The sequence below is a fragment of the Heptranchias perlo genome, chromosome 4 (genome assembly GCF_035084215.1).
Source record: "Heptranchias perlo isolate sHepPer1 chromosome 4, sHepPer1.hap1, whole genome shotgun sequence".
In the NCBI taxonomy this organism is placed as follows: domain Eukaryota; kingdom Metazoa; phylum Chordata; class Chondrichthyes; order Hexanchiformes; family Hexanchidae; genus Heptranchias; species Heptranchias perlo.
In genome coordinates this window covers 130,814,259-130,841,956 of record NC_090328.1, presented here as the reverse complement: position 1 = coordinate 130,841,956, position 27,698 = coordinate 130,814,259, and the positions used below count along the sequence as shown (strand labels likewise).

Genomic DNA, 27,698 nt, shown 5'->3' with positions numbered 1-27,698 from the left:
AGGATGACAATACTGATTTACAACATTACCATAAATTGTAAATTAAAATTTATTTCACAAACATCTATCATTAAAAATCCTATGTGAGGTGCACATTTCTTCTCAATACTTAAGTTGACATTTACAATCGAAGCTTTCTACCTAAACATTTATAATGGAATTCTGTATTTAAACATTTCACCGTCACAACATGATGAACTAATTGAATACTTAAAATGTTTTTTTAAAAAAAAAATCTTTTCCTTTAAGTAACTGAAATTTCTAATATCCAGATGATGATTTAAAACAAAAGAAAAAAAACTCAGTTAATTATTTTACAACAATTACATTTATGCACTGGATATTTTGTGTCTCTAAATATCATTAAAGTTTTTATTTGAAGGTCTCAGCCTCTCCCAAAAGCCTGGGCTTGGATTTGATAGTTTTACCCAGAGAGGTGACTCAGTTAGATAAAGTCATGATGTGGAGATGCCGGTGATGGACTGGGGTTGACAATTGTAAACAATTTTACAACACCAAGTTATAGTCCAGCAATTTTATTTTAAATTCACAAGCTTTCGGAGATTTTCTCCTTCCTCATTTTAAATTCACAAGCTTCTGAGGAAGGAGAAAATCTCCGAAAGCTTGTGAATTTAAAATAAAATTGCTGGACTATAACTTGGTGTTGTAAAATTGTTTACAGTTAGATAAAGGCAGATTCATGTGTTAGCATGAGCAGTGTACAAAATTTCATCCTCTGTTCTCAAGAGCTGTGGGAGCTAGCTAAAATCCATCTGCCACCCTATGAGGATTTCAGTTTGTTTGACCTCCACTCAAAGGATAGTTCTCTTTTCTAAACTCCTCAACCTGTTGCCAAGGCCTGTTAGAAATTCTGAACTTCTAGCCTCATTCAAAAAATAATACGCAGTCATACGCACAACTGAACAAATCGCAAAATCGGTTATCATGTAATTTGTGTGTTTGACTTCCTTTCAAGCCTGTTACCAGGGAGACAAAAATGAAAAACATTTCAATATGTTTAACGATGCAGACTGATGCAGTTATCTTTTTACACTCTCATGTATGGTGCCTCATTTGAAAGGACAGCTACCAGACCAAACCAAGATAGAATTGCTTCATAATTAACACATACATACACATATACACACACACATATACACACACACACACACACACACATACACACACACACACATATACACACACACACACACATATACACACACGCACACACATATACACACACGCACACACATACACACACGCACACACATACACACACGAAGAGGAAAAAGGAGTAAAAAGTGGAGGATGAAAAGGGAGCGAGCATTTCCATTTGCAGACTTACCAGGATCCTTAAGCTAGAGATGTACAAGAGGCTGAGTGATTTTTGGTGGTACTTGACTCAAAAAAAAGTTTGACACTACTGAATTAGATTTTGGTGATATTTGTCAAACTTGTTGCTTCAGTGCACTTTGAGGAAACACAGGCTTAAAAATATAAAAATAAAATATTTTGTTTGAATTAAATTAGGTACGTCCACCCGTTGCCCTCTTCCAAGCAACGCAGTGCCCACGTTTTAATTGTACGTACTTGGCTCTAATACCTATAGCTTGCTCCCCACTGAAATGTATTTTCACAACTTCTTCAGTTGTACCTTCTTTACAGCACATGTTGCCCACTGCACCCTGTGCTTGTGCTTCTCACTACCTGTGGTATGGCGCTCTCAGTCAGCCTTATGTTTCATTCCTGGATCAGGCCACCTTGGTAGTAACAGAAAATGGCAGGGAAGTGTTAAATATGCCAAAACCACAGTGATTTGGTCAGTATTTCCCCTGACATGTATGTTTCATGTTTTCATAAGAAATCATCTTCCATGAGCCATGAATAAGATTAATATACTGACGGGCAACCAAAAAGGAAACCTATTATTTTATACTTTTTCAGCTCAAAACACATGCCCTCCCCATTTCCTGTATCATATATATCCCTAAGAGACTATCTTAGGTTCTGGATAATAGAGGGATAAGCAAGAACCCGAGCAAGCAATTTATTTCTTCTTCTGTTGCATATATAGCGATAAATGCCTTTGTCAGATTTTAACCATTCTTAATAATGATCAAGGTTAAGCCAATTAACTTTATTTGGGAAGAAGGGAGGGGAAATGTTTGGTTACCTACCTTTAGGGTTTTCTTTCCTTGAATGGAAGCCTCCTTCAGCTAACACAAAGAGCAAGCTCAAATCACTAATAGGCAGAATTGCAAAGACATTATCGCTTTAACATGCCTCTAATATTGATGCCAATATGTTACATGTGCCTCCCCTCTCCCAAACTATGTGTAAAATAGTGTCACTCCTGGGTAGCACCAGCACTTTCCTGAGAACTGTGAAGAAACAATTCAATGTAATGCATGAATTGTACTAACACTTCAATCAATAATTATTTTCACTATCTCCCCAAAAAGGACAGAATAGGCTGGTACTTGGAGTTTGCTTCCATTTAAAGAATGATGAAAACCATATTAGGTAGGCAATTAACATCTACCTAACAATTGGATTCTGAGTGAATGGATATAATCAGAGGAGCAAGTTGGACATTTTGGGTCAGAGGAACACACATGCACTCAGAACAGATCTACCAAAAAAGTTTTTGCTGCTACTCTTTCCCTCCTTGCTGACTGGAAGTGCCCATCAGCATTTCTCTATGAAACACTGCCAAAACTGTAAAGCTATTGTATGGGAAAAACATGAGCACAGACATGTGTCCTACAACTCCATAGCACAAAGGATTAAGAGGTCCCTTTGTACCTGTTATTTAACCTTTCAGGACAATTAACACTACATTGATGAAATGCCATTTTAAAATTACAATTTTTATTTTTTTCTTGGGAAGGCTTTCCTCGCAAATCAAAGCAAAAGTTGAGAATCCAAACAAATCTGGCTTTACTGCTCATTTAATATATCTGAAGTCTATTAATAACCAAAAGCATATAGCATTCCAAAGATCTATGAACACTGTAATTACTGTCTTCAGTTGAACATAATATAATTGAAATGCATCAACACAAGTACTTACTGCAGTCCATGCACCAATTATACATCGAGAGCAGGTCCAACCATCATGGATTTCATGAATAGGAACACCATAACAACCTATAGGTCAAAGAAAAGAGTCACAACTATTCTTCCAATTACAAAAATGAACATGTAAGTGAGCAGCACTAGGAAAATAATACCTACTTGCATGAACCTGTAGACAGCACTTTGCACAGGAAATCAGCAAACTTGTTCCATCCTCTTCAATGAATGAATTGGCAGGGTAAAGTTCATTATTTTCTTCACTGTACGTAAAGCACATTTCTGGAATAAGCGGTTTCGTTTTATGTTGCTTGGATGGTGACAGTTCAGCTGAATCAGTTTTGATTTGGGACTTTCTTTCCACAGGGTGATCAGGCTATATATGAAACAAATATGTTGTACAGTTAATTATCTATTGCTTTTTCCCCCTAAAAATCTTATTAAATTTTGTGATCATCAAGGTGAGAGAAATAAGTGCTGGGCAATCAGGATCAGCATCAAGTATTATACATCCAGATGCAGAGTAAGGCTCTCTCTACTCTGTGCCTATAACATGCTTGAGCCCCAACCTCAAAAGAGCATGTCCCACTGTACCAGTGCAACATTTTTTCCCCCATTTACCACAGCAGCTAACCTGTGGCCTTACAATGAGATTGCTAATTAATGTCAAATGGAGGACAGTTTTGTATTGTAGACCACTGCCTATGAGAAACAGTATTAATATAGCCCAAACTCATTTTGTATAGGACTCTTCCAGACAGCTGACAAAGAAGAGTTGCATCCCATCAGTCTGGACTGAATGTGAACCCAAAGCCACTGCACCACCCAGTTATGTGCAAAAAATTCCTATATATAAAAAAAACAGAAAGGAAAACAGAAATAGCTTTATCTATTCTTACTTTACAGAATAAAGCTGCTAAAGGTCAGTGCAGTGTGAAAGGCCAGAAGTGTGTGGAAGTTTAGCCATAGGAGTTCAGCCTTGAGGTGCAGTTGGACAAGAGTTTATTTTTTCTATAATTAATACTTGCGAGATCCGAAAAAGCATAACTTTGATTCTTGGAGAGTTTAGCGCTAAGGGGACTTCTGGCTAACGATATCTGCATGTTTAAGTTAGACACAGAGGAATAGCAGTGTAGGGAACCCTTATATGTGAAAAGGGTGATTAGAAGGGCAAAATGGAATATGAAAAAAGTTTGACGATAATATAAACGAAAATAGCAATGGAATTTATTAGTAATATAATTGAAGAGAGGGTAGGATCACTCAGGGATGAAGTAGGGAGCCTAATTGAAGGATGACAGTACAGCAAAGGTATTAAATAAATATTTTGCACCAGTTTTAATAAATGATGGTAAAAGTGAGAATGTCGGTGTTCTAAAGGAGGATATGAAACAATTGTTAGAAACCATAGAAAAAGAATTGGTTCTGGAAAAAATGAGCAAAACTCAAGGTTGATAAGTCACTGGGCCCTGATGGTATACACCGTTAGCTTTTGAAAAAAAGAGATGGCAGAGGCTCAGGCCATAATTTTCAATCTTTTTTAGATATGCAAATTGTGCCGTGGGACTGGAGAGCAGCCAACACAGTGCCTTTGTTGAAGGAGGCGAAGGATAAACCAGGTGTCGTGTTCTGGGAATTTTGGTCCATTTTTCCACAAAAAGGACTTGAAAAAAGTTTTACTTTTAATATTCTTTTAAAGCAAATTATACTCTCAAGTTTTTAAAAAAGCACCTAAACAAAAGGTAGTTAATAAAATAAATGTAAGTCATTTTCCCCATAGTCTAAACAATTAGTTAGCTTGTCTAGGTAATCGAAAAACACATCACATTGAATTAGTTGGAAAGTCCTTTAATTTCTGTTTGTCTATGAACGGGGGAAATAAAAAGAGACAGGGTTTTTGAAATAGTACTGCTGTAAGGGCACTGAGATTTGTTAAAGGGAAAGCTGTGACGTCTTTCCCTGAGGCAAAGGGGATAGAAATGCTGGAGAACAGTTAAAAGGGACAACACTGTGGGCAAGTGTGACGTATTCTTTGTTTTGTATTAAGCAAAAGTAAGTTGTACGGATTGAACAGTGAGTCTGATCATCATGATTGTTCTGAATGTTTACCTTCCCGTGGAAAAAAAACAGCTTAATGATTCACATGTGGCCTCATCTCACCAAGTGTTTGTTGAGTCTATGTGCAGAGAGATTAAAGAAGTACACGTGCAAGAGTTATGGATATCTGGTTCAGGTCACAAGGGGGTACTTATGTTACACTCCCAGTTTTCGTCTGAATTTTTGAATGAAAGTTTTCAAATATTTCCTAATTCAGACCAGTATCTTTTTTTTAAAAAATGGTTTCATCCATTAAACGCTATGGGTGGACAGCAGCTTGGTGATATTGTTCAAGTCAATTTGTTTTTCCCTCCATCTCCCTCAAATACTCACTGATTTGAGAGATTAAATATGGAAAGATCATGGATCTAACTTGAGACTTAGGCCTAAAATTCTATGGTCAATCCTGAAAAAATTATTTTGAACATGTGAAAACTATTCAGATTTACCATTTTACTTCTTTTATCTAAGCTTTCAGATGAAATAACCATTTACCTGGTAATAAGGAAAGAAAAGTGAGCAAATGGCACAATACGGTTCCATTTTCGAGGCTTCTTCATTATACTCTTTCTCTGCTTGGAAGTTGTGCGGTTTATTCTGCCACAGTTGGACAAGAGGTTTGGCCCAAGGCCGAGTTTCATTTACCTCTTCTTCATTGGATGTGGAATCTGCCAATTCTACAAAACATAAGATTATTCTACATTTACTCTTTGCTTTCCACAAGCATCAATTCAGTTGCAACATCATTTTTTTTCCTCCAACAGCAGTGCATTATGGCATAATGCACCTGCTAGACAATGAAGAATTAGTCTGAAGAACAGTTCAGCAGTACTACATGCTAAAATCATACTGTTCCTATATAGTACTGCTGTAACTTCTCATTAGAGTGGATGAAGTAAAAGTCTCTCTTTACCGGGATACTCACCTTCAAATAACCTTAATCCTACACTGGTTATTTTAGTTTATAAAGAGAGGCTTGGGCTCCAGGGGCACATTTACTGAACAACTCAGACTACACTAATTGTGGGGTAGGCTTGGGCTCCAGGGGCACATTTACTCAACAACTCAGACTACACTAATTGTGGGGTAGAATGGTAAAAACAGAAGAATGGTAAGGGTGCAATTATGCTGCCACTTTCCCATCAATGTAAAGCAATTTTGGGTTCTGGTCACCACAAGTAGCAGCATAATACAGAAGACTTTCAAGATGCAAGCTCACACCAAGTGCAGTGCAACTGTAGCATAAGTTTCTGAGGAACAATCGTCTTGTTCTGAACAGGAAAAGTTTACCCCAACAAATTAGATTCATGTCTTATGGAATTATTTACCGTTGTTTTATACACTGATGTTTAATTTTAACTGATCTACTGGGTGTAAAGTGTTTAAATGTTGAAAATGCTTAACAGAGAAATATATTCTATTTAAGATAGCACTTTCACACCAGATTTATGATCAATTTAATACCTAGCTGAGCTCCCATGGCATTGCTCACAGACAAAAACATTACATAATATTACAATATTAAAAATCTTTTACCCCTAATTATTTGTATTTTATTTGCTTTATCAATCAAATTAATTTCTCTAATTTTGGCTTCGTACTCAGTGCAACTATCATTTTTCATAATTCTTCCTACTGTTTTATGTTTTCTTGTGCATGTATCCCTTAAGGGTATAAATTGATTAAATAAGGTTTCTATGAAATGAATCAATAAATAAAGGTGCAAGCACACGTGAGGCAAGAGGAAGAGAAGGTGATGTCCAAGGCTAGAGCAGGGAGTGACGCTGAGGCAGGGATAGCCAGAGGCCAGCAACAGAGAATATCCAGAGGGGGAGCAATGGGAGAAGAATTAAATCAGCAAGAAAAGCAGCTGTAGTGGAGTTTACAGGAGAATGAAGAGTGGATTGAGCTTTTGAAGACGGAAGGTATCTTAGCAAAAAGTTTCAGCAATGAGATTGCAATTTCTGTTGGTAAAATAGGTTGAGAGGTAAATTACTGCTGCACTGAATGACATCCGCAGCACAGTGTAAATTAAACTATTTTGATTAAACTTTAAGAATTCATTGCACTGGAAATTAAATTACCATGTTCAAATTAATCTCCAACAACACTTGGGGACATAAATACACAACAGAAATCAAAGTATCCAAGAAATTGTGTACAGCTAGTGCCGATATAACCCATTCTGTAGGTGCTGAGCTAAACTATGGCACGTGGAGGAAATCCTTGATTTGAAGGGCAAACATTTGTAATCAACAAATCTTTCATTATGCTCAACATACACCCCTTATTTCTACATACTGCAACTGACATAACTACACAAACCATCGACCACTTCAAGCAGTAACTCTGGATTCTCATGTAAACTCTTTCTGCTCAAGTCAAAAAAAGTGTTAATGGCTCAGCTACTCGGCATGCTGTTCACTGGTTCAATGAACAAAGCTAAACATTAAGAGATATGCTATGTTACAGCTGTAAGCCCAAAGTAGTCATCGCCTCAAAACAGAGGTGGAGAAAGATATCATATTACCACCATGTTCACACTAAACAATGGATTGGGAGGATGGTCAATTTGTCTGGACCCCACTCTTTAACCAGGAAATCACAAGGATCCTCCCCTTAAGTTACACAACCACAGGTATGTGGGAAATACATCCAAATGGAACTTAACTACTCCTCAAGTAGTCAGCAATTTGAGCTACTTTGTGCAACAGAAGTTCCACAATCCTGACACCATAATTTTCTAGACAAGGAAGGACCTTTCCTGGTTTTTGCTGATCACATTTTTAGCTAGTCACAGAGGTTCAGAGTTACTGTTTTCAACACAGTGACAATAAACAGTTCTGTTGTTCATCAGGGACACACAAACTCTCAGATTATTTTACACATACAGTAATCTTCCATCCTATAAGAAGTGTGGACTTGCTGTGAAGCAGTCCTTTGCACTGGACATAAGAAAAAAATATTTGGAGTATTCCCAAATCATAGGGAAAGAAATGTTCTCCAGTGTCTGGCAGCATAGAGGGTGGGGGGGGGGGGGGGCGGGGGTTGAGGAAAGCAGGAGAGATAGGCCAAAAATCATTACCATAACTCATTCTTCCTCTAGTGTAGGCCCCCAGCTGTTCCTGGCCAGTTTGGCCCACCTCTGACCTATAGACAGTTTCTGATGCTTTACTTTCTTTATATGCTATTGCTGGCTGTAGTTGCAATTGCAGTTGGCAAGTACAGTATAATCCAAGTACAGCATTGAAAATAGACTTTTTCAGGTGTAAAACATACCAATTTAGCAGCAGAACGGCTTGCACCAATCTGCTTTGGTCCCATGCTAAATCCATGGGGCCCATTTTCTAAGCGCCCTGGGCTGCCGCCTAAAACAAGCGTTAGGTCCCTTGGACATGTAAATTTGGGATCTAACGTCTGTTGAAGGATCAGTGTGTAAAATTAGTTACCAACGAGCAGGGTAGGTGTCGGGCCTGTCCCGCTCAAGTTTCTTTCGTGGCCCCTGCGGCCACCAACTGCAGGTCACTTGTACTTATTTATTTACTTTTTTTTTTAAAAAGAAAACCTTTCTGTGCATCAGTTAAGAGCAGGAATGCTCCCCAATTCCACAGTTCTGAAAATCCCCATATTACCCGCTCCAACTCCCCCGTCCCCCACAAAAATTGATTTTTCTCGCGGGATGCTGGCAGCTCACCCCAAGTATGTAGATGAGGCCCGAGGTCCAATTCCTGACAATCCTTGACCCTCTTGGTTCAGACACGCACTGTCTCTGCAGCGCCAATTCTGGGCCCATAAACTTAACCCCGAACAAAATAAGATTTTAAACAAAATTTTAAAAATGTAAGGAGCGAGATTAGAAAACACTTCTACACACAAAGGGTGGTAGAAGTTTGGAACTCTCTTCTGCAAACGGCAATGGATACTAGCTCAATTGCTAAATTTAAATCTGAGATAGATAGCTTTTTGGCAACCAAAGGTATTAAGAGATATGGGCCAAAGGCAGGTATATGGAGTTAGATCACAGATCAGCCATGATCTTATCAAATGGCGAAGCAGGCACGAGGGGCTGAATGGCCTACTCCTGTTCCTATGTTCTGATGTAAGATTACATATTTCACATGATTAAATTCACCCACTTAATCGTCTTTCATGTCTAAGTTGGCAAACTCACTGGCACTGTGCTAAATTTTCTGCTTTGGCACTTCGCTCACTCACACACTTTCAGGAAATTGTGCATCCCCAGCAAATGATATTTTATCCATTAAATTTAAGAAAATTTATGCATAAATGCTTTAAAGCAGGAATATAAACACAGGAACTGGCTGACGATGGGGATAGTAGTATTTTTTGGGGGCGGGGGGGGGGGGGTGGGGAAGATAGCTCAGGGGGCACTCGGGGCTGCAGGACAGGAACAGAGTGAGGGGTTAGGCCCCAATATTATTTCAAAAAGGGTCGATGACGAATTGTATTAAATTTTCCTGCCACGCGCCCCACCCCCCCTTCCCACAAGATTGTTACACCCTGCTCTCCACAATACTGCCATATGCCAGCAACTGGCAATGCTGCCAGATTCTGGTCCCAGGATATTCCAAAACCCCCTCCTCAGTCCTGCTGGACCCCACCCCTCCCCCTCCCTTGATTTCCCCCTCACTCTCAAATCCCAGAGGTTCTCTCAGTGCTCATTTAACCTCACACTGCACTTCACAGCACTCCTTGATCCCAAAACTGCCCAAATGCTCCAAGACCAAGATCGCCCTCCTCAATTCCCCAGATTCCAGAGTTCTTTTCCCAGTGATCCCAGTTCCCAGATCTTGCCCCAGAGTTCCCAGGATCCTGGGATTCTGCCTCAAAATACTGTTAGACTTGAGACTCCACCTGCCAGACTCAGTCACTCTTGCCAGTGCTTCCAGTAGCCAAAGCCAATGTCAATGTCCCTGGTAATACTACTTAGCATAATACCCCTGTTTTTATAAAACCTTTGACCCACCATGAGCTTGTATTTTAATATAAATGTAACTATATTTTACTACCAGGAAAATATATGCATTTATATGATTCAAGACCACTGAACTGCCACAAATTCAAAATGGGGCAGAAATTGCTTGCAAAATAATGGTGAGCTCAATAGCACTCTCCGTTGTTCGTGGCGAAATGGAGGAGCAAGTTCCAGTGTTCACACATGCGCAGTGAAACACGAAAATCCCAAGTGGTTCACCGGCGATATGACAGCTTCGAATTAAAGGGACATCACATGCTGCAGTCAGGAGAATCACTGAAAAAGCGCCAACTTGCTTATCTCCCCAGCTGGAAAGTAACTAATATTGCCACAAAACAGGTATGCTTAAAAATACCAGGTCCATACTAAGTTTTAGCAGCGCAGTAAGTCTTAATGACTGCAAACAACCAAAAATTAACTTTTAAAAGTGTTGAGTCTCATTACTCCTTATTTGAATAGTTTTTGGTCATAAAAATGTTTTTGTAAAAATATATATTTTTTTACTTTTCCCTCTGTCTCTTATTTAATTCAATTATTTCTTATGCTCTCTTTTTTCGCTGTCTATAACTGTTTTTACAATGATTTTAATGTTGTACCTTTCACTTCCTGGTTTTAGTGTTGGAAGCCTGCAGAGAGTTACGCAGCTTGTCAAAATTGCTGCAATCTGATTGGTCGAGGGGAGAGTGTGCTCCTCTCAGGGTCCGAGCTTCGCTTGAACTGACGCTGGGCTCTTCTCCGCTTCCTAGTCGAGGAAGCGCCCGAAGGTCTGTTAGTGGGTTAGCATAAATCTATAGCACGGTTGGTTCGCTGCTTCGAGCGATTTCTGCCCCATTGTTGTCAGATATAAAGCTACAAGCAGTCGGGTGTGGGACTAAATTGGAAAGCTCTTTCAAAGACTGGTCCATAGGCACGACGGGTCGAATGGCCTCCTTCTGTGCTTTAAGATTCTACGAATGAGTTAGCATTTGTTAACATCCTACTGTGGATTTTATTTGCCAATCTTTCATTTTCAAAAAAAACCTCTGTGTCTGTTTGTTTAATCTAAACGCAAAGTAGAATGCCATTTGATAGGCAAGTGAGAAAAGACACCCACACAGCTTTGAAATGACCAAGAACATTCGCTTTAGTTAACTTTTACACATCAATTATGATATTCAAATGACAAGAAAAAAAGCACAGAAACAAAACCACCATAATTTCTGCAATCTGCCCAAGGATTAAATTAATACACAATACTATTGTTACATTCTACACCTGTCTATATATAACCTGTTCCTAAAAGTCACTACTGAACTGGATTCACTAAACAACTTAACTAAATGGATCTCTAAGTACTACAAGAAATCTGTCTTTGTTAGCTAGTCAATTTAAGTAAAATTACATAAAAACATTTCTCTTTTTAGTTTTCACCTGCAATGCTGATTTTCACAGCTGAGATCTAATATAGGTCAACGAGGACAGGGGTGATGGATCTCATCCATCATCCTGTCCTCATTGACTGGTCCCCTAGCACCTCAAATTTAAAATACTTATCCTCATGTTTAAATCTCTTCATGACCTCGGCCCTTCCTATCATAATAAATTTGAAGGGCAAACTAACGTCTAAACCAACTACAATGGAGAATCAATGTACTGTACCATTTAAAATTACTTTTAAATCTGAATTATCCCAAGACAAATATACGAAACTGACGGGCAGGAAAAGACCAGCTAGTCCATCAAGCCTGCCCCACACCATGATGGCCAGACCATCATGGCTAAACTCTTCTTTCTCCTCCCTCCCAGTTTTGTAATCTCCTGGCAGAGGCAAAAAATATTCTAAAATTCCTCTCCGACCCCCCACCTCAGGTGATCAAAACCAGTCCAGATCACCACATGGTCCTAGTATTATCTATAAAGACTCTTACCTTCTATATAGGAACAGGAGTAGGCCATTTAGCCCCTCGTGCCTGCTCCGCCATTTGATAAGATCATGGCTGATCTTTGATCTAGCTCCATATACCTGCCTTTGGCCCATATCCCTTAATACCTTTGGTTGCCAAAAAGCTATCTATCTCACATTTAAATTTAGCAATTGAGCTAGTATCAATTGCCGTTTGCGGAAGAGAGTTCCAAACTTCTACCACCTTTTGATTTCTAATCTCACTCCTGAAAGGTCTGGCTCTAATTTTTAGACTGTGCCCCCTACTCCTAAAATCCCCAACCAGCGGAAATAGTTTCTCTCTATCCACCCTATCTGTTCCCCTTAATATCTTATAAACTTCGATCAGATCACACCTTAACCTTCAAAACTCCAGAGAATACAACCCCAATTTGTGTAATCTCTCTTCGTAACTTAACCCTTGAAGTCCGGGTATCATTCTAGTAAACCTATGCTGCACTCCCTCCAAGGCCAATATGTCCTTCCGAAGGTGCGGTGCCCAGAACTCCAGGTGTGGTCTAACCAGGGTTTTGTAGAGCTGCAGCATAACTTCTGCCCCCTTGTACTCCAGTCCTCGAGATATAAAGGCCAGCATTCCATTAGCCTTCTTGATTATTTTCTGCACCTATTCATGACACTTCAATGATCTATGTACCTGAACCCCTAAGTCCCTTTGGACATCCACTGTTTTTAACTTTTTACCATTTAGAAAGTACCCTGTTCTATCCTTTTTTGATCCAAAGTGGATGACCTCACATTTGTCTACATGGAATTCCATTTGCCACAGTTTTGCCCATTCACCTAATCTATCAATATCCCTTTGTAATTTTATGTTTTCATCTACACTGCTTACAATGCCACCAATCTTTGTGTCATCGGCAAACTTAGATATGAGACTTTCTATGCCTTCATCTAAGTCATTAATAAATATTGTGAATAATTGAGGCCCCAAGACAGATCCCTGCAGGACTCCACCAGTCACATCCTGCCAATGTGAGTACCTTCCCATTATCCCTACTCTCTATCGCCTTTTGCTCAGCCAACTTCCTAACCAAGTCTGTACTTCTCCCTCGATTCCATGGGCTTCTATCTTAGCTAACAGTCTCTTATGTGGGACCTTATCAAATGCCTTCTGGAAGTCCATATAAATATCAATTGACATTCTCCTGTCCACTACTTTAGTCACCTCTTCAAAAAATTCAATCAGGTTTGTCAGGCACGACCTACCTTTCACAAATCCATGCTGGCTCTCTCTGATTAACTGAAAATTCTGTGTTCAGTCACCCTATCCTTAATTATAGACTCCAGCAATTTCCCCACAACAGATGTTAGGCTAACTGGTCTATAATCCCCCGGTTTCCCCCTCTCTCCTTTCTTAAAAAGCGGAGTGACATGTGCCATTTTCCAATCTAGAGGGACAGTTCCTGAATCTAGAGAACTTTGAAAGATTATAGTTAGGGCATCTGCAATCTGCTCACCTACTTCCTTTAAAACCCTGGGATGGAAACCATCTGGTCCTGGGGATTTGTCACTGTTTAGTGCTATTATTTTCTTCATTACTGTTGCTTTACTTATGTTAATTTTATCGAGTCCCTGTCCCCGATTCAATATTCGTTTTCTTGGGATTTCTGGCATGCTATCCTCTTTTTCTACTGTAAATACTGACACAAAGTAATTATTCAACATGTCCGCCATTTCCCCATTGTCAATGACAATTTCCCCACTTTCAGTTTTTAAAGGGCCAACTCTGCTCCTGACCACCCTCTTCTTCCTAATATAACTATAAAAGTTCTTCGTATTGGTTTTGATATCCCTTGCAAGTTTCTTTTCATACTCTCTTATTGTAGCTCTTACTATCTGTTTTGTGACCCTTTGCGTCTTTCCCATTCGCCAGGATCTGTGCCATTTTTTGCCTTTTTGTATGCCCTTTCCTTACGTCTTATACTGTCCCTTACCTCTTTAGTTGTCCATGGCTGTTTTTTCTGGCAAGTAGAGTTCTTGCCTCTCAGGGGTATAAACCGGTTCTGTATCTCATTAAATGTTTCTTTAAACATTTCCCACTGATCATCAGTTGTTTTACCCATTAACAGATTTGCCCAGTTTACTGTGGACAGTCTCTGCCTCATCCCATTGAAGTCGGCTTTACCTAAGTCTAGAATCTTAGCAGCTGACTCACTTTTTTCCCTTTCAAACACTACATTGAACTCGATCACCTGACGAAGGGGATAATCTCCGAAAACTTGTGATTTTAAAATAAATTTGTTGGGACTATAACCTGGTGTTGTAAAATTCCTTACATTTGTCCACCCCAGTTCATCACCGGCATCTCCACATCATGAGCTCGATCATGTTATGATCGCTATTGGATAGATGTTCATGCACAGTTAAGCTGTTTACTAAATCTAGTATGGCTTGCCCCCTTGTTGCCTCTAGGACATACTGCTGTAGAAAACTATCCCGGACACATAAGAAATTCACTACCTTTCTGACAGTTGCTAGTCTGCTTTCCCCAATCTATGTGAAGGTTAAAGTCCCCCATTAAGACCACTATACCTTTCTTACACGCTTGTCTAATCTCTGCATTTATACAATCTAGTACTTCAGAGCTGCTGCCAGGAGTCCTATACACAACTCCCACTATAGTCTTAGACCCTTTCCTATTTCTCAATTCAACCCATAAGGTCTCTGTTGGCTGCTTATGATGCAATCTCTGCCCCAGTCAGGAACCAGTCTAGCTCCCTCTTGAAGGCAGACAGAGAGTCAGCACCCACCACACAGCCGGCAATGTATTCTAAAGGCTCACAATTCTCTGGGAAAAGAAGAACCACCTAACATCCAGTCTATTCCTATTCTTCCATTGTTTAAACTCATGTCCCCGTTTCTCCCCAAACTGTTAGATTATTCCAGGTTATCAATGGGGAAGCTATCCAGCCCTTAAATTATTTTATAGACCTCTATCATCAATATTCCACTAATCAATCTTCCCTTGGAAAGAATTAGATTCCCTGCTGCCTTAACCAGCTACATACATTTCCAGTCTTCCTGTTCTCCAAAATATTAACAAATCAACGACCTGGTATCTTAGCAATTTCCCAATTCTTGCAGATACACAATCCTCACCCAATCACCTTGCAAGTGCCTTTCCAGGTGTCTCGTTCCATGTCTAAATATTCAAATCCCTCCTTGAATTATCCTTTTACATGTGTGTAAACGCCTTTCTATTTCCCTTTATAGTAGCCTCAAGTTCTCTTTCATACTCCTTCACTTCAATCCTAATGTTTTTTCTTCCCATCTACACTTATATTTTAGTTTTCTTCTGTATTATCCCCCCACCCTTATAATTACTATATACTTCTTCTAAACCAAACCATTACTCTGACCTCTATTCATCAATGGAACTCCTTACCTTAAAGGCCACTGGTCCTAATAACACCAGAGGATGAAAACTGATTTCTATGTTCAGCTGCTCTTTCTCTTGTTGAATTAAAAACACAATGATCCAGCAGTCCTGGATGCATTCTAAAAAGCATTCTCCATTTTGACCAGATGCATTATCTTTTTGCCACTCTGTCTTGGGATATTTCAAATCGTCCAATATTACTGTCCTGTTGTTCTTGCATATCTCTTTGAACCATCTGCAGATCTCTACTTCTAGCTCATCTCCACTGTTTTTGGCCTGTAATGCAAACTAAGATTTGTACCTTTCCCTTTCTGTTTCTTAACTTTATCCACATGGATTCGATCTTAACACAACCCCCAAGACACCTTTATGTTCTGGCCTTGTGATAGAATTCTTTACTAACACTGCCAACCTACCCCAGGAGCTTTTTTTTAAATCAGGAGAATTTCATGTAGGTCATAGCTATTCTCTTATCTCCCTGCCAAAATTATAAAACAGACAGGAAGAAAATTATTTTGTAATTTTTCAAGTGACTCATCTGAGACCACATGGAGTTGTCTAGCCTATTTCAGAAATATAAATGCTTCTATGTGTTGTCAGCTAATAATAATAATAATGTTCAGACATGAATGAGTTGAGGTTTTTAAAAAAATTATCCAAGTAACAGCCGACGGTCAATTCCATTTTATTCTTTGCATGCTTTCAAAAAGCTAAATAACTTCCCACTTTTTAAACACCCTGGTGTACAATAAACAATTGAAATACATTTTTATTGTTTCAGTTTAATTAAGTTCAAAATTGGATTGTAGAACAATTTTATTGAGGTTATAATATAATTCTAAAAAGTCATGTTGTCAACTGTCATGGTGCAAAATAATTATACAACAGTGTATTTCTCGCTTGTAATGCTGTGAAGTTTTATTATAAATACTTAATGAAATGAAAAACCGGAACAAATATCTACCAACATCTTTGAAAATAAATGCCATTTATTTCTGAATTTACCTGCCTGTTATTTGAGCCACCTCCTGCAAGACTGATCACATAAATGCACTTTTCCACCCAAATTTTCCAATTCAAGTCCATTTAACCACTTTCCTCAAGACCAGTTTCAATGTGCATTAGTTAAGAATCACTATAAACTTTCCCCAGTTTTGTGCTACAAGGTCAGCCTAATTTCCTGCCCAACAATGCACCACTCCCATCAGTAATATCTATGAATATCATGTAAAACAAAATGAATATACAGTCCCCACCACTTAAAACATCCACGTTTAAAACAGGCAGGCAGTCACTTATATTGTCCAAAAAGTGATAACCATTATCCATTTGCATTACCATCAATTTAAAAGTTGCTGGTTATAGTGTCTCAAGTGCTCCATTTATTTCGGGCAGAAACAGCTGTATTGAGGGTCTCTGACAATTTAATGAATTATCTTCCTTTTTCAAACTGATCATTGTGGAACTTTATTTCAATTAAACTCAGACTATATCAAACTAAATTAGGTGCATTCTATGAATTACAGGATCGAAATTTAACTGGTCTCCAGGTCTGTTCAATAGTTTATTTGTTGAGAAATCTCCGCCACTCAACGCTAACTCACTGGCGGCATTATTTTTTAAAATTAGCCTTGTTCCAATTAAACTTTAGGACAATATTAAAGAAGCTGGAGAATATTCCTTTAACAGAGAGTTGTTACTACAGCCCATCTGTGGTTGGTGAGATATGACCTGGGACAGGCTGTGAACAATCAACAGCACAGAGACGAAAAGGAGGCGGTGTCATTGAGCAACGAACAGTTCAAAAAATCTAATAGGATCACGCCGGCAGACCTTGTCACCATCTATCCCATATATACAGCCCTCGAACTGCAGGTCGCAGACAATCTACTCCTTGGCATCCGGTGAGAGAGTTTGAGTTGTTTCTGTGTACGGCGTTGCTCAGACCACAACTGGAGTACTGAATTTATTTGTATTGATCTAATCATGAGTAGGATGTTATTGCTCGAGAAAGCATAAAAGTTCCTGAATATTATTCCAATTGATTTTTCTAATATTGTAAAGGCAACTGACAAAACTGATCTTTGATTCATCAAAATTGGTTACTCAGCAAAAACACATGAAAGTGCCTGCTATAAGCAGTGGGGACTGTATTGGAATAAATCTATTAAATAGATTCAAAACATAATTGAAAAAAATAAAATAAAAATGGAGGAATGAAAGGTACAGAAAATGAATCAAAGGCATATGTTGACAGGGATAATACATTCCAGGCTGGTCTTGTGTACCTTCTGACTGGCTTAAAGCATATTGCCTGTTTATTCACCAGCCACCAGAGAATAGCGCTGGGTAAGAATGGGACAAAAATAATCTCAAAGGGAGAACATAGCTTAAATGGGATCCATAAAAATGTGTTTTTAAAAAAATTTACACTTCATACATCAAATAATTAAAATCTTATTTGGAAACCTAGAATCCTTCATCATTATAATTTCTACTTACTTTTCTTATTTAGAACTGCAATATTATAAAATACAAAGTGTAAAAATGTACTGCCAAACCTCAATTTACTGTAGCTTTCTAAAATGCTGAAATCATGCAGGTTATTTCATAGAATCATACAGCACAGGAGGAGGCCATTCGGCCCATTGTGCCTGTACTGGATCTTTGAAAGGGTTATCCAATTAGTCCCATTCCCCTGTACTTTTCCCATACTCCTGCAAATGTGTCCTTTTCAAGTATATACCTTTTGAAAGTTACTATTGAATCTGCATCCACCAGCCTTTCAGGCAGTGCATTCCAGATCATCATAACTCGCTGTGTAAAGAAAATTCTCATCGAACCCCTGGTTCTTTTACCAACTATCTTAAATCTGTGTCCTCTGGTTACCGACCCTCTTGCCAGTGGGAACAGTTTCCACCTATCTACTCTATCAAAATCCTTCATAATTTTGAACACCTCGATTAAATCTCTCCATAATCTTCTCTAATCTGAAGAAACAATCGCAGCTTCTCTAATCTCTCCACATAACTGAAGTCCCTCATCCCTGGTACCATTTTAGTAAATCTCCTCTGCCCCCTCTCCAAGACCCATCCTTCCTAAAGTGCGGTACCCAGAATTGAACATAATACTCCAGCTAAGGCCTAACCAGTGATTTATAAAGGTTTACCATAACTTCCTTGTTTTTTCACTCTATGCCTCTATTTATAAAGCCAAGGATCCCGTATGTTTTTTTTTAAAAAGCCTTATTGACTTTTCCTGCCACCTTCAAAAAAATTGTGCATGTGAGCTTTCAAAGAAATCACTAAATAATTTAATAAAGGAAAGAAAGAACGATGCACAAACTTAAGCATTTATATACACCTGTCACATCCTCAGGAGGTCCCAAGGTGCTTCACAGCCAATGATAAATGTTTATCTGACCAGTGACTTAATCTTACCTCTGTAGACTTGGCAGCCAATTTGTACACAGCAAGGTCACACAAACAGCAGCGATAAATGACCAGTTAATCTGTTTTAGTGGTGGTGGCTAAAGGATAAACATTGGGCGAGACACCGGGAGAACCACCCTGCTTCCCCCCACCCCGAATTGTGCCAGGGGATCTTTTACCTCCACCTGAGAGGACAGATAGAGCCTTGGCTTAACGTCTCATTCAAAAGACAGGACCTCCAACAGCGCAGCACTCCCTCAGTATTGTACTGAATTGTATGTTCAAGTCTCTGGAGTAGGGCTTGAACTCACAACCCACCGATTCAGACGCAAGAGTGCACCTAGATGTAGTGAACTGTGTACGACAAACAAAAATTTATTAACTTTACAGCTAAAATAATGAATAATTAATGAGTGCAGTAAGTATTCATATAAACTGATTTTAGATTTTAAATTTCTATTGTTAATTCAAATATTCATTTATTTGCTGTCACAAGTTTTGGGTCTGCCTCAGATACCACCTTGGGTGTAGTTGTGCTGGTCATTCCTGTAAGATGTCCGAGCGTCTTGCATTGAGGAGTGTTCTGTACTGCCCAATATCTAATTATACATAGTATAACACGGGATCTGAAACAGGAATTGGGTCTTTTGCACGTGCCCTCATGTGCACTTCTCCAATCTTATCAAACATTTTACTGAGGCAAGGCCTGATACGAATTATTATGCTACTTCATTTTACGAACAGCAAATTAATGTTTATCAAAGCAAATCCCGCTTTCCTCACTCAATCTCACTTCTCTCCTTGAAAAATGAGGAGACAAAATGCTAAAGCAAGTGCCCAGTTCCCATGGTGGTTTGACTGACTTGTTCTTGGCATTACCTTTCTTCCTAGAAAAACTGCAAAAACTGACCACCTGCATTTTAGGTTCCAGTGCCAAGCCCACATCTGAACCTCACAGTCGCTTCTTTAAAACTTCCCTGCCTGCCCATCTGTTTATTTTCTCCAGCTCTTTTGAAGTGGAAGAGGAGGGCCTCCAACTCCTTTCCCCATTCAGGGATTTGCTAGTAGACCTGTCAAGCAAACAGACTACCCCCCCTCTCCCAAGAATATATTCTCAGCAGACACCTCGTGCAGAGCTCATATGATTAGAAACATCCCCACCACAAAATAGTATGAATGTTCACTGGAGTCTCAACTAACTTTCATTATCTAAATGTCGTTGTGAATACACTTTTCTATGCTGGAGATGCTATATAAAACGCAAGTAGCTGTTGTTGTAATAAAGCACACTGATTCAGATTCTCCATCTAAATCCTAATCTACATTTCCCAACTCTGCTTTCCTAACAATTTAACCCTTTTAGAGCTACATTTAACTTAATAGTATTTTTAACCAATGACACCAAGATCCTCCCATGACTGCTTAAGACAGGAATCGCAAATTATGACAGCGGTCTTCTGTATTGGTCCTCACTATCCCAAATACAACTTTTAATTCTGGATTCAACAGCCAACAGGAACTGTGACTAACTCACCAGAAATAGGTTCAATCTGTTTTATTAATGCGCAGAAGTTAAATTTGAGAACATTTCTTTCTTCCCCCTCTGCATCCTACAAATGTTCCCCTCCTTTCATACAATATTTTCTGACCAAGTTTGACAGACTAATTACAGTAGGGATTAAAAAAAGAGACAAATGCTGGAAGTCTGAAATAAACAGAAAATTCTGACAATGTTCAAGAGGAGCTTTGTTTTCAAAAATCACTGTGCCACTCATCACTTTAAAACTGATCCAAGACCAGGAAAGCAGGTCTGACCAAAGGACAAAGCAAGGTTGAAAGAAGACGGCCTCATCCCACGAGGAAATGGTTCGGCAGTGTATTGGAGGTACTGTGTAGCTTGCTGCTCATGCAAACTATGAATTTGCACATCAACACTGGCACTTCAACAAAACTTAGCTTTTGATCAACTCAGTGCCAATATCACAACTCTTCTCTGCTTTAATGTCAAATTTATGGGTCAGAACAATCAGTCGAAAGAACTTTTTCCCTAGGTACCATTTTATGACCAGAGGCAATAAAAGTGAAAGCATCTCAGCAGTGCTAAACAGAGCCTTTCATGATGTCATTCCAAATGTCACCTCACTCTTTGAACAGTATCTTTGCTTTGACCTTTTTAATTGATGCAAGTCAGAGGGGGCATTTCTTGAGTTTCAAAACCTATATGTATTTCAACACTATCTTCAATGACAATTTGCTTAACAAGACAGTCTTTTTCCCCACAATTCAGGCAGACATCACAAGAAATATTGAGAAAAAAATAATAAACCACACTCCCTGTCACTTTTGGTTCAACTGATAGTACTATCACATTTCTGCAGAAAATTGAGGGTTCAAGGCCCTAACTAGGAATTAAACACACAATCTGGACTGTCATTAGAGTGCAGTACTGATGGAGTGCTATCCTTCAGATGAGACTTTAAACGAAGGTCCTATCTACCTGTTCAGACAGGTGTCGAAGAGCCCAAAACTAAATGCCCTCTGTGCTTTGAAACAATGGCATAATAAAATGACATAAATTATCCTTTATGACTGTAGCTTTCCATCCGGAGGCTAGACATTTTGGGTCTTGGTTCTGTTATTTAAAGGACCAGAACTGTTCGGTGTCAATATATTACTGGCGATCAATACCATTAATTTTCAGTTCTCCACAAAATTATTTCTGGAAGTTTTTTTTTTAAAAAGGTCCTTTTCAATACTGTTGCAGATATGTACTTAAAAGACATTTTTGTAGTGGAGCTCGAACGGTTTTTACCGTGTCGTTTATTTGCTAATGGTGTTGCCCAGAGTTATTTTCTTCACCTACCAGAGTAACATAGTAATGACAGATAGTACAGACCAGCATCACCTGCATACAGGCTACACGTGTTCGAAAAAATATTAAATTTGTATTTAAATATTTGCTAAAAAAAAGTTCTTTTATAAAAATAAAATCAAATGATTGGGACAATTAGCAGTAAGTACTGTAGATTTATCAGCAGATGCCGAGCGTACAAATCAAAAAAGGGGTTTTATTGTTGCTCAAAGAGGTGCTGATCAGACCAAGTCTATAATGCTGTGTGCTGTTTGGTTACCTAATCACAAGAATGACATTAATGACCTCGAGGGTAGAAACATGAACAACAATGATTCTGGAAGCAGTCATTTCAGTGATGAGGAACAGTTGAGAAAGTTGGGCCAATTTTATTTGGAAGAGAGGATATTTAAAGGTGAACTAACTGAAATTTTCAACATTTATGTAGAGGATTAAGAAAAAAAGATCTAGGCAAACCATTTGCTACTTGCGATGTCCCATGGCATTGTTCACTGTGAGTCAAAGGTTACGCTGTTATAAAGAGGGAGGTTGCTATTGGCCACCAAAAGGATGTGGAAAGATGTTTGTGAAAGATGTGCTCAAAGAGTGCAGTTTTTTGAAATGATCAGAATTCTGTATGTGACAAACACTTCCCATATGTTCTAAATATATGCTAGACACAAGACTTTTACTTGTAGATCTCCCATGGCATTAATCACAAATTACACATTTTAAAATTGAGCACAACATATTTTCCTCATTCACTGCAGGTACATCAATGAACTTGTCCCTCTCACATACCACTGTTACATAAATCATTACATATGTGCTGACATTACATCAATAAACGTATCAATTATCTCAGATAATATTTAAAAGTTCATGCGTTACTTTGATATTTTCATACAAAAGAAAACATATTCACAGCTTGCAGCCCTAATAACAGCTTCCTGGCCTTTTGGATTGCCCTCAGCCTCAGTTCTTTTCCCATTGTTGGAAAGGGTAATGCTTACACACAGCAAGTGCTAGTGTGCTCAGTGAATAGCCAATTTTGCTGTCAAAGTAGTAAAAAAAAAATCCTTGTAGGTTATGGGATCCCAGCTCTAAAATATGTTAGTGTTAGACTCAGAAGGGAAGCTGCCCATTTCAATCTCTGTAGTTCATTGAATACCTGCACACAGTTGCACTGGTGCATTCTGGATTATCTTTTGCTACCTGGTTAAACTTCTTTATTCAGCCAACGAACTGACACCTCTGAGAAGCCCCATAAACCCAAGCCACACGTTTCGCGCACTCAAATAGAAAGCGTGTTTAGTGACAAAAGACAACTATATAGATGGATTTGATTATTTTCTCATGAATTTTGTCATTTAGATAACTTATCTCCAGTACAATGTCCACAGCTTACTGGGAAAGCAAGGTGATGGTTGAGAAGATTCTCAAAAACTACTTCAATTGTTTTTCATTGGTCCCTGTTCTCCCTCTTTCTATTACTTTATTGGTAGCTATTTACTGCTGATTTTGATTGGCAATTTACATACATCCCAACTGGGGCTTAATTGGTAGTTTTCACTCCAGTTTTGATTGGTACATTCCCTACCTCTTCAGTTACAATTTGTTACTCTTTTCTGAATAGGAAATGTAATAATCAGGTACATATTTCTAGAGTGCCTCCCAAAATGTACACTAGGCCCAAGACATGCATACATATCTATCTATAACATGTTAAAAATCTTGCACATAGTGTGCACTTCCTACAAGTGTCGCACTAACTTCTTATAAGACTTTTCCCATCACACTTTGTTGCTAACAACCCTATTGTTACGAACAGTGCACCTTTGATAATGACTCCGCACCTTAGAAAGGATATACTGGCCTTGGAAGGAGTGCAGTGCAGATTCACCAAAATGTTACCAGGGCTCCAAGGGTTAGATTATGAGGAGAGATTACATAAACTAGGCTTGTATTCCCTGGAATATAGAAGATTAAGGGGTGAATTGATTGAGGTTTTCAGGATTTTAAAAGGAATTGATAGGGTAGATAGAAACTTTTTCTGCTGGTGGGTGATCCTAGGACAAAGGGACATAACCTTAAAATCAAAGCCAGGCCATTCAGGTGAGAAGTTAGGAAACACTTCTTCAAGCGGGGGGGGGGAGAAATGTTGAAGGCTCTCCGCTTGAAAAAGCAGTAGATGCTAGCTCAATTAAATTATTTTAAATCTGAGATCGATAGATTTTTGCTAGCCAAGGTTATTAAGAGATATGGAGCCAAGGCGGGTGGATGGAGTTAGGATACAGATCAGCCATGATCACACTGAATGGTGGAACAGGCTCAAGGGGCTGAATGGCCTACTCCTGTTCCTATGTGAGGAATGTCATAGGAGAGCTGCGTGAATCATATACACACACATGAATATACATGAATACATACACACACACTAATTGGTCTCCCGTATCATTGCCTGCAGAGTGTCAAGATCAAATATAGTCTTCAGGTTAAGTGGGGTTAGAGGTCAGGGGTTAATTGGACCAGGGAACACAGATGGAAGATTTTTAGTAAGAAATGAGTTGATCTTCTGTGCCATTGCCAACAGGGAGTCAAGACCAAGAGTAGTCTTCAAAGTAAGGATAGGAGATGGGGCATAATAGGGCCAGGGTGCACATACATAATTCATTTCAAAGTCATCCATAGTAATTTATTGTGGAAATATAAAAATGGCAATGTCCACATACATGATGGAAACTACCAATGTAAACTTGTCACACTGTAATTATATCCTCCCGTCAGTTATGGCATTACAGTGTTAGGAGTTTATATACGAAGTTTATATACAAAGTTTCCATTATAAAATAGGCATAAAAATTAATAATTTTAAAAGCTGAAGTGCGCACAAACACAAGATTTTTATATATTAATAGTCAATCTCCTGTGACATTGCACACAGGGAGGTCAAGACCAAGTGTAGTTCTTTTTTTATTCGTTCATGGGATGTGGGCATCACTGGCAAGGCCAGCATTTATTGCCCAACCCTAACTGCCCTTGAGAAGGTGGTGGTGAGCCATCTTCTTGAACCACTGCAGTCCATGTGGTGAAGCTTCTCCCACAGTGCAGTCTTCAGGTGAAGCGGGGTTAGAGGGTTGGAGATCATTGGACCAGGGTACACAGACATAATTTAGTCCCCATTTTTCATTGTAACTTCTTATGTCCATTTTGATAATGGAAATTGCCTATGCAAGCTTGTATTATTATACTGCTACAATGAAGCTGTGCACCTTGAAGACCACAAAGTCTAATTGTTAAATAAGCATAGCTTCAGTCGAATCAGCATTTATCACTTTGTTTTACAGGATACTTATGTGAAAATAGATGCATGAAGATGAGGAGTAAGGGGGCCCCTCTTGCAGCACACCTGTTCAGAGGCAGGTCAGTGACTGCATTGTGTTTATGTTCTACTTTCAGACTGATTACAGAATATTTGAAACATTTTTGTACAGGTATTAGCTAAGCATTTGCCACATTTTAGCAAATATTCAGCAGACACTCAAATAAATTGAGACTCAAAATGTAGGGGGCACAATTAAGAAGTTTGCAGATGATAGAAAAATTGGCTGTGTGGTTGATAGTGAGGAGGAAAGCAGTAGACTGCAGGAAGATGTCAATGGACTGTCAGGTGGGCAGAAAACTGGCAAATGTAATTCAATCCAGAGAAGTGTGAGGTAATGCATTTGGGGAGGGCAAACAAGGCAAGGGAATACACAATAAATGGGAGGATACTGAGCGGTGTAGAGGACGTGAGGGACCTTGGAGTGCATGTCCACAGATCCCTGAAGGTAGCAGGACAGGTAGATAAGTTGGTTAAGGCGGCATACGGGATACTTTCCTTTATTACCACACGGACTGCAGCGGTTCAAGAAGGCGGCTCACCACCACCTTCTCGAGGGCAATTAGGGATGGGCAATAAATGCCGGCCTCGCCAGCGACACCCACATCCCATGAACGAATAAAAAAAAAGTTAGCAGAGGCATAAAATATAAGAGCAGGGAGGTTATGCTGGAATTGTATAAAACACTAGTTAGGCCACAGCGTACAGTTCTGGTCACCACATTACAGGAAAGATATGATTGCACTAGAGAGGGTACAGAAGAGATTTACAAGGATGTTGCCAGGACTGGAGAATTTTAAGCTATGAGGAAAGTTTTCTTTGGGACAGAGGAGGCTAAGGGGAGATTTAATTGAGGTGTATAAAATTATGTGGGGCCTGGATAGAAAGGACCTATTTCCCTTAGCAGAGGGGGCAATAACCAGGGGAGAATAGATTTAAAGTAATTGGTAGAAGAATTAGAGGGGTGCTGGAGAAAAACATTTTCACCCAGAGGGTGGTAGGGGTCTGGAACTCACTGCCAGAGGCAGAAACCCTCATCGCATTTAAAAGGTGCTTGGATATGCAATTGAAGTGCCGTAACCTACAAGGCTACGGACCAAGAGCTGGAAAGTGGGATTAATCTGGATGCCTCTTTTTTGGCCAGCACAGACACAATGGGCCGAAGGGCCTCCTTCTGCGCGTAAATTTCTATGATTCTATGAAATTCCTACTTAACCCTAGATCTCTTACAGTTGCTTTAATTTGTTACAGGATATAGCTTTAATAAACCTGAAGGATTAAAAACAATTTTAGAATGGGAAAAAAAAATCATAAATCAGGCAACCAGATTGATTAGTTCTGCAGCCTCAAAATACATATACACAATCCATAATTATACCGCTATGGAATTTAGCTGCTTAAATCAAGGGTAGACCTTAATTTTCAGAAGCTGCTTTTAGTATTCCTCAATATTCTAGAGACTAGATGCTGTAAGCAAGCTCCAAATTGTCACAAATCCACCTCAGTTTGATTTGGCAAAAAGTGAAGTTGTGACAGAATTTTTTTTATCAGATGACGTGACCAAAGTGTTAAGAAAAGATAACGCCAGGACAATCTGTAGCAAATAGGTATATGCTAAAGGCAGTGAATAAAGGCAAGAACACTTAATTCAACTGATGACTGACACTGTAACCCTGGGTGTCGCAGCACTATTGCATTTGTTGCTCCTACTGACAAATTCCTTGAGAGAAAGTTATCATCTAGCTAGCTAAAATAGGTAAAGAACCATAGTTTTTGGTTCATAGGAACAGCACCTGAAAAAAAGTCATGCTCTAACACATAATACCAGTGCAAAAGATGAATTCAAGTGCCTCACTGCAACTTGAAATCCAATCCAAAAAGCCATCATTCAGTATTACCCGAGAAATATTGAGATGGGAGATAAAACAATTTAAACTTTGAAATCCTAATCGATAAAAACAAAGGAGCCCAATTCAATATTCTACTAGTGCTGTAAAGATGTATGTTTCACCATTCTTCAAATATAGGCATTACCTTGGGCAAAGGAACAGCTTTCTCTATTGTCACAAAACTAGTACTCATTTTATTTGACCTTGTTCTACAAAAAAAAACACACTACTACAGACTATGGTTGCCATGAGTAATGAACAACAGCACTAACAAAAATCGGTGATTATTTCTTTTCTAAAGATTTTATGACGAAGGCTGTACAGAATCAGCAAGTACAAGCTAAGTATTGATTTTTTTCACTACTTGCAGTTATAGTTAGTAAATTTCACATCATCTCCTCAGTGAATAAATTGACAAGCTGCAAAGGAACTTTACAGATGGATCTTCCGCAAGCAAAATAACCAATAGTATTACCTTAACTTGGACCCAATTGCATATCTCGGCCAATTAGAAATCTGGCTGTAGATGCCATGCAATAACGAGAATAATGTAAACCAATAGATTTTATTTGAATAAATTCCTAAAAAGTAACATATTTGCATATTAAACAAATCATGCAATTTTTTTTATACCAAAATATGATTTTGATAAA

At 38.9% G+C, this 27,698-nt stretch overlaps 1 protein-coding gene across 6 annotated transcripts in view; it reads right to left on the bottom strand.

Annotated features, from left to right (window-relative positions):
* Nucleotides 1-27,698, bottom strand: part of LOC137321285 (lysine-specific demethylase 4C-like) — a 408,143-nt gene that overhangs the window by 184,752 nt on the left and 195,693 nt on the right. For 4 of the 6 annotated variants that reach the window (XM_067983644.1, XM_067983641.1, XM_067983642.1 and 1 more), the window contains 4 exons: nt 5,671-5,852; nt 3,241-3,454; nt 3,077-3,153; nt 2,181-2,219 (listed from right to left, as the gene is read on the bottom strand). In XM_067983644.1, the coding sequence (XP_067839745.1) occupies nt 2,181-2,219; nt 3,077-3,153; nt 3,241-3,454; nt 5,671-5,852 (512 nt within the window). The remainder of the gene's footprint in view (nt 1-2,180; nt 2,220-3,076; nt 3,154-3,240; nt 3,455-5,670; nt 5,853-27,698) is intronic. The other 2 variants (XM_067983643.1, XM_067983646.1) reach the window with 1 other exon arrangement.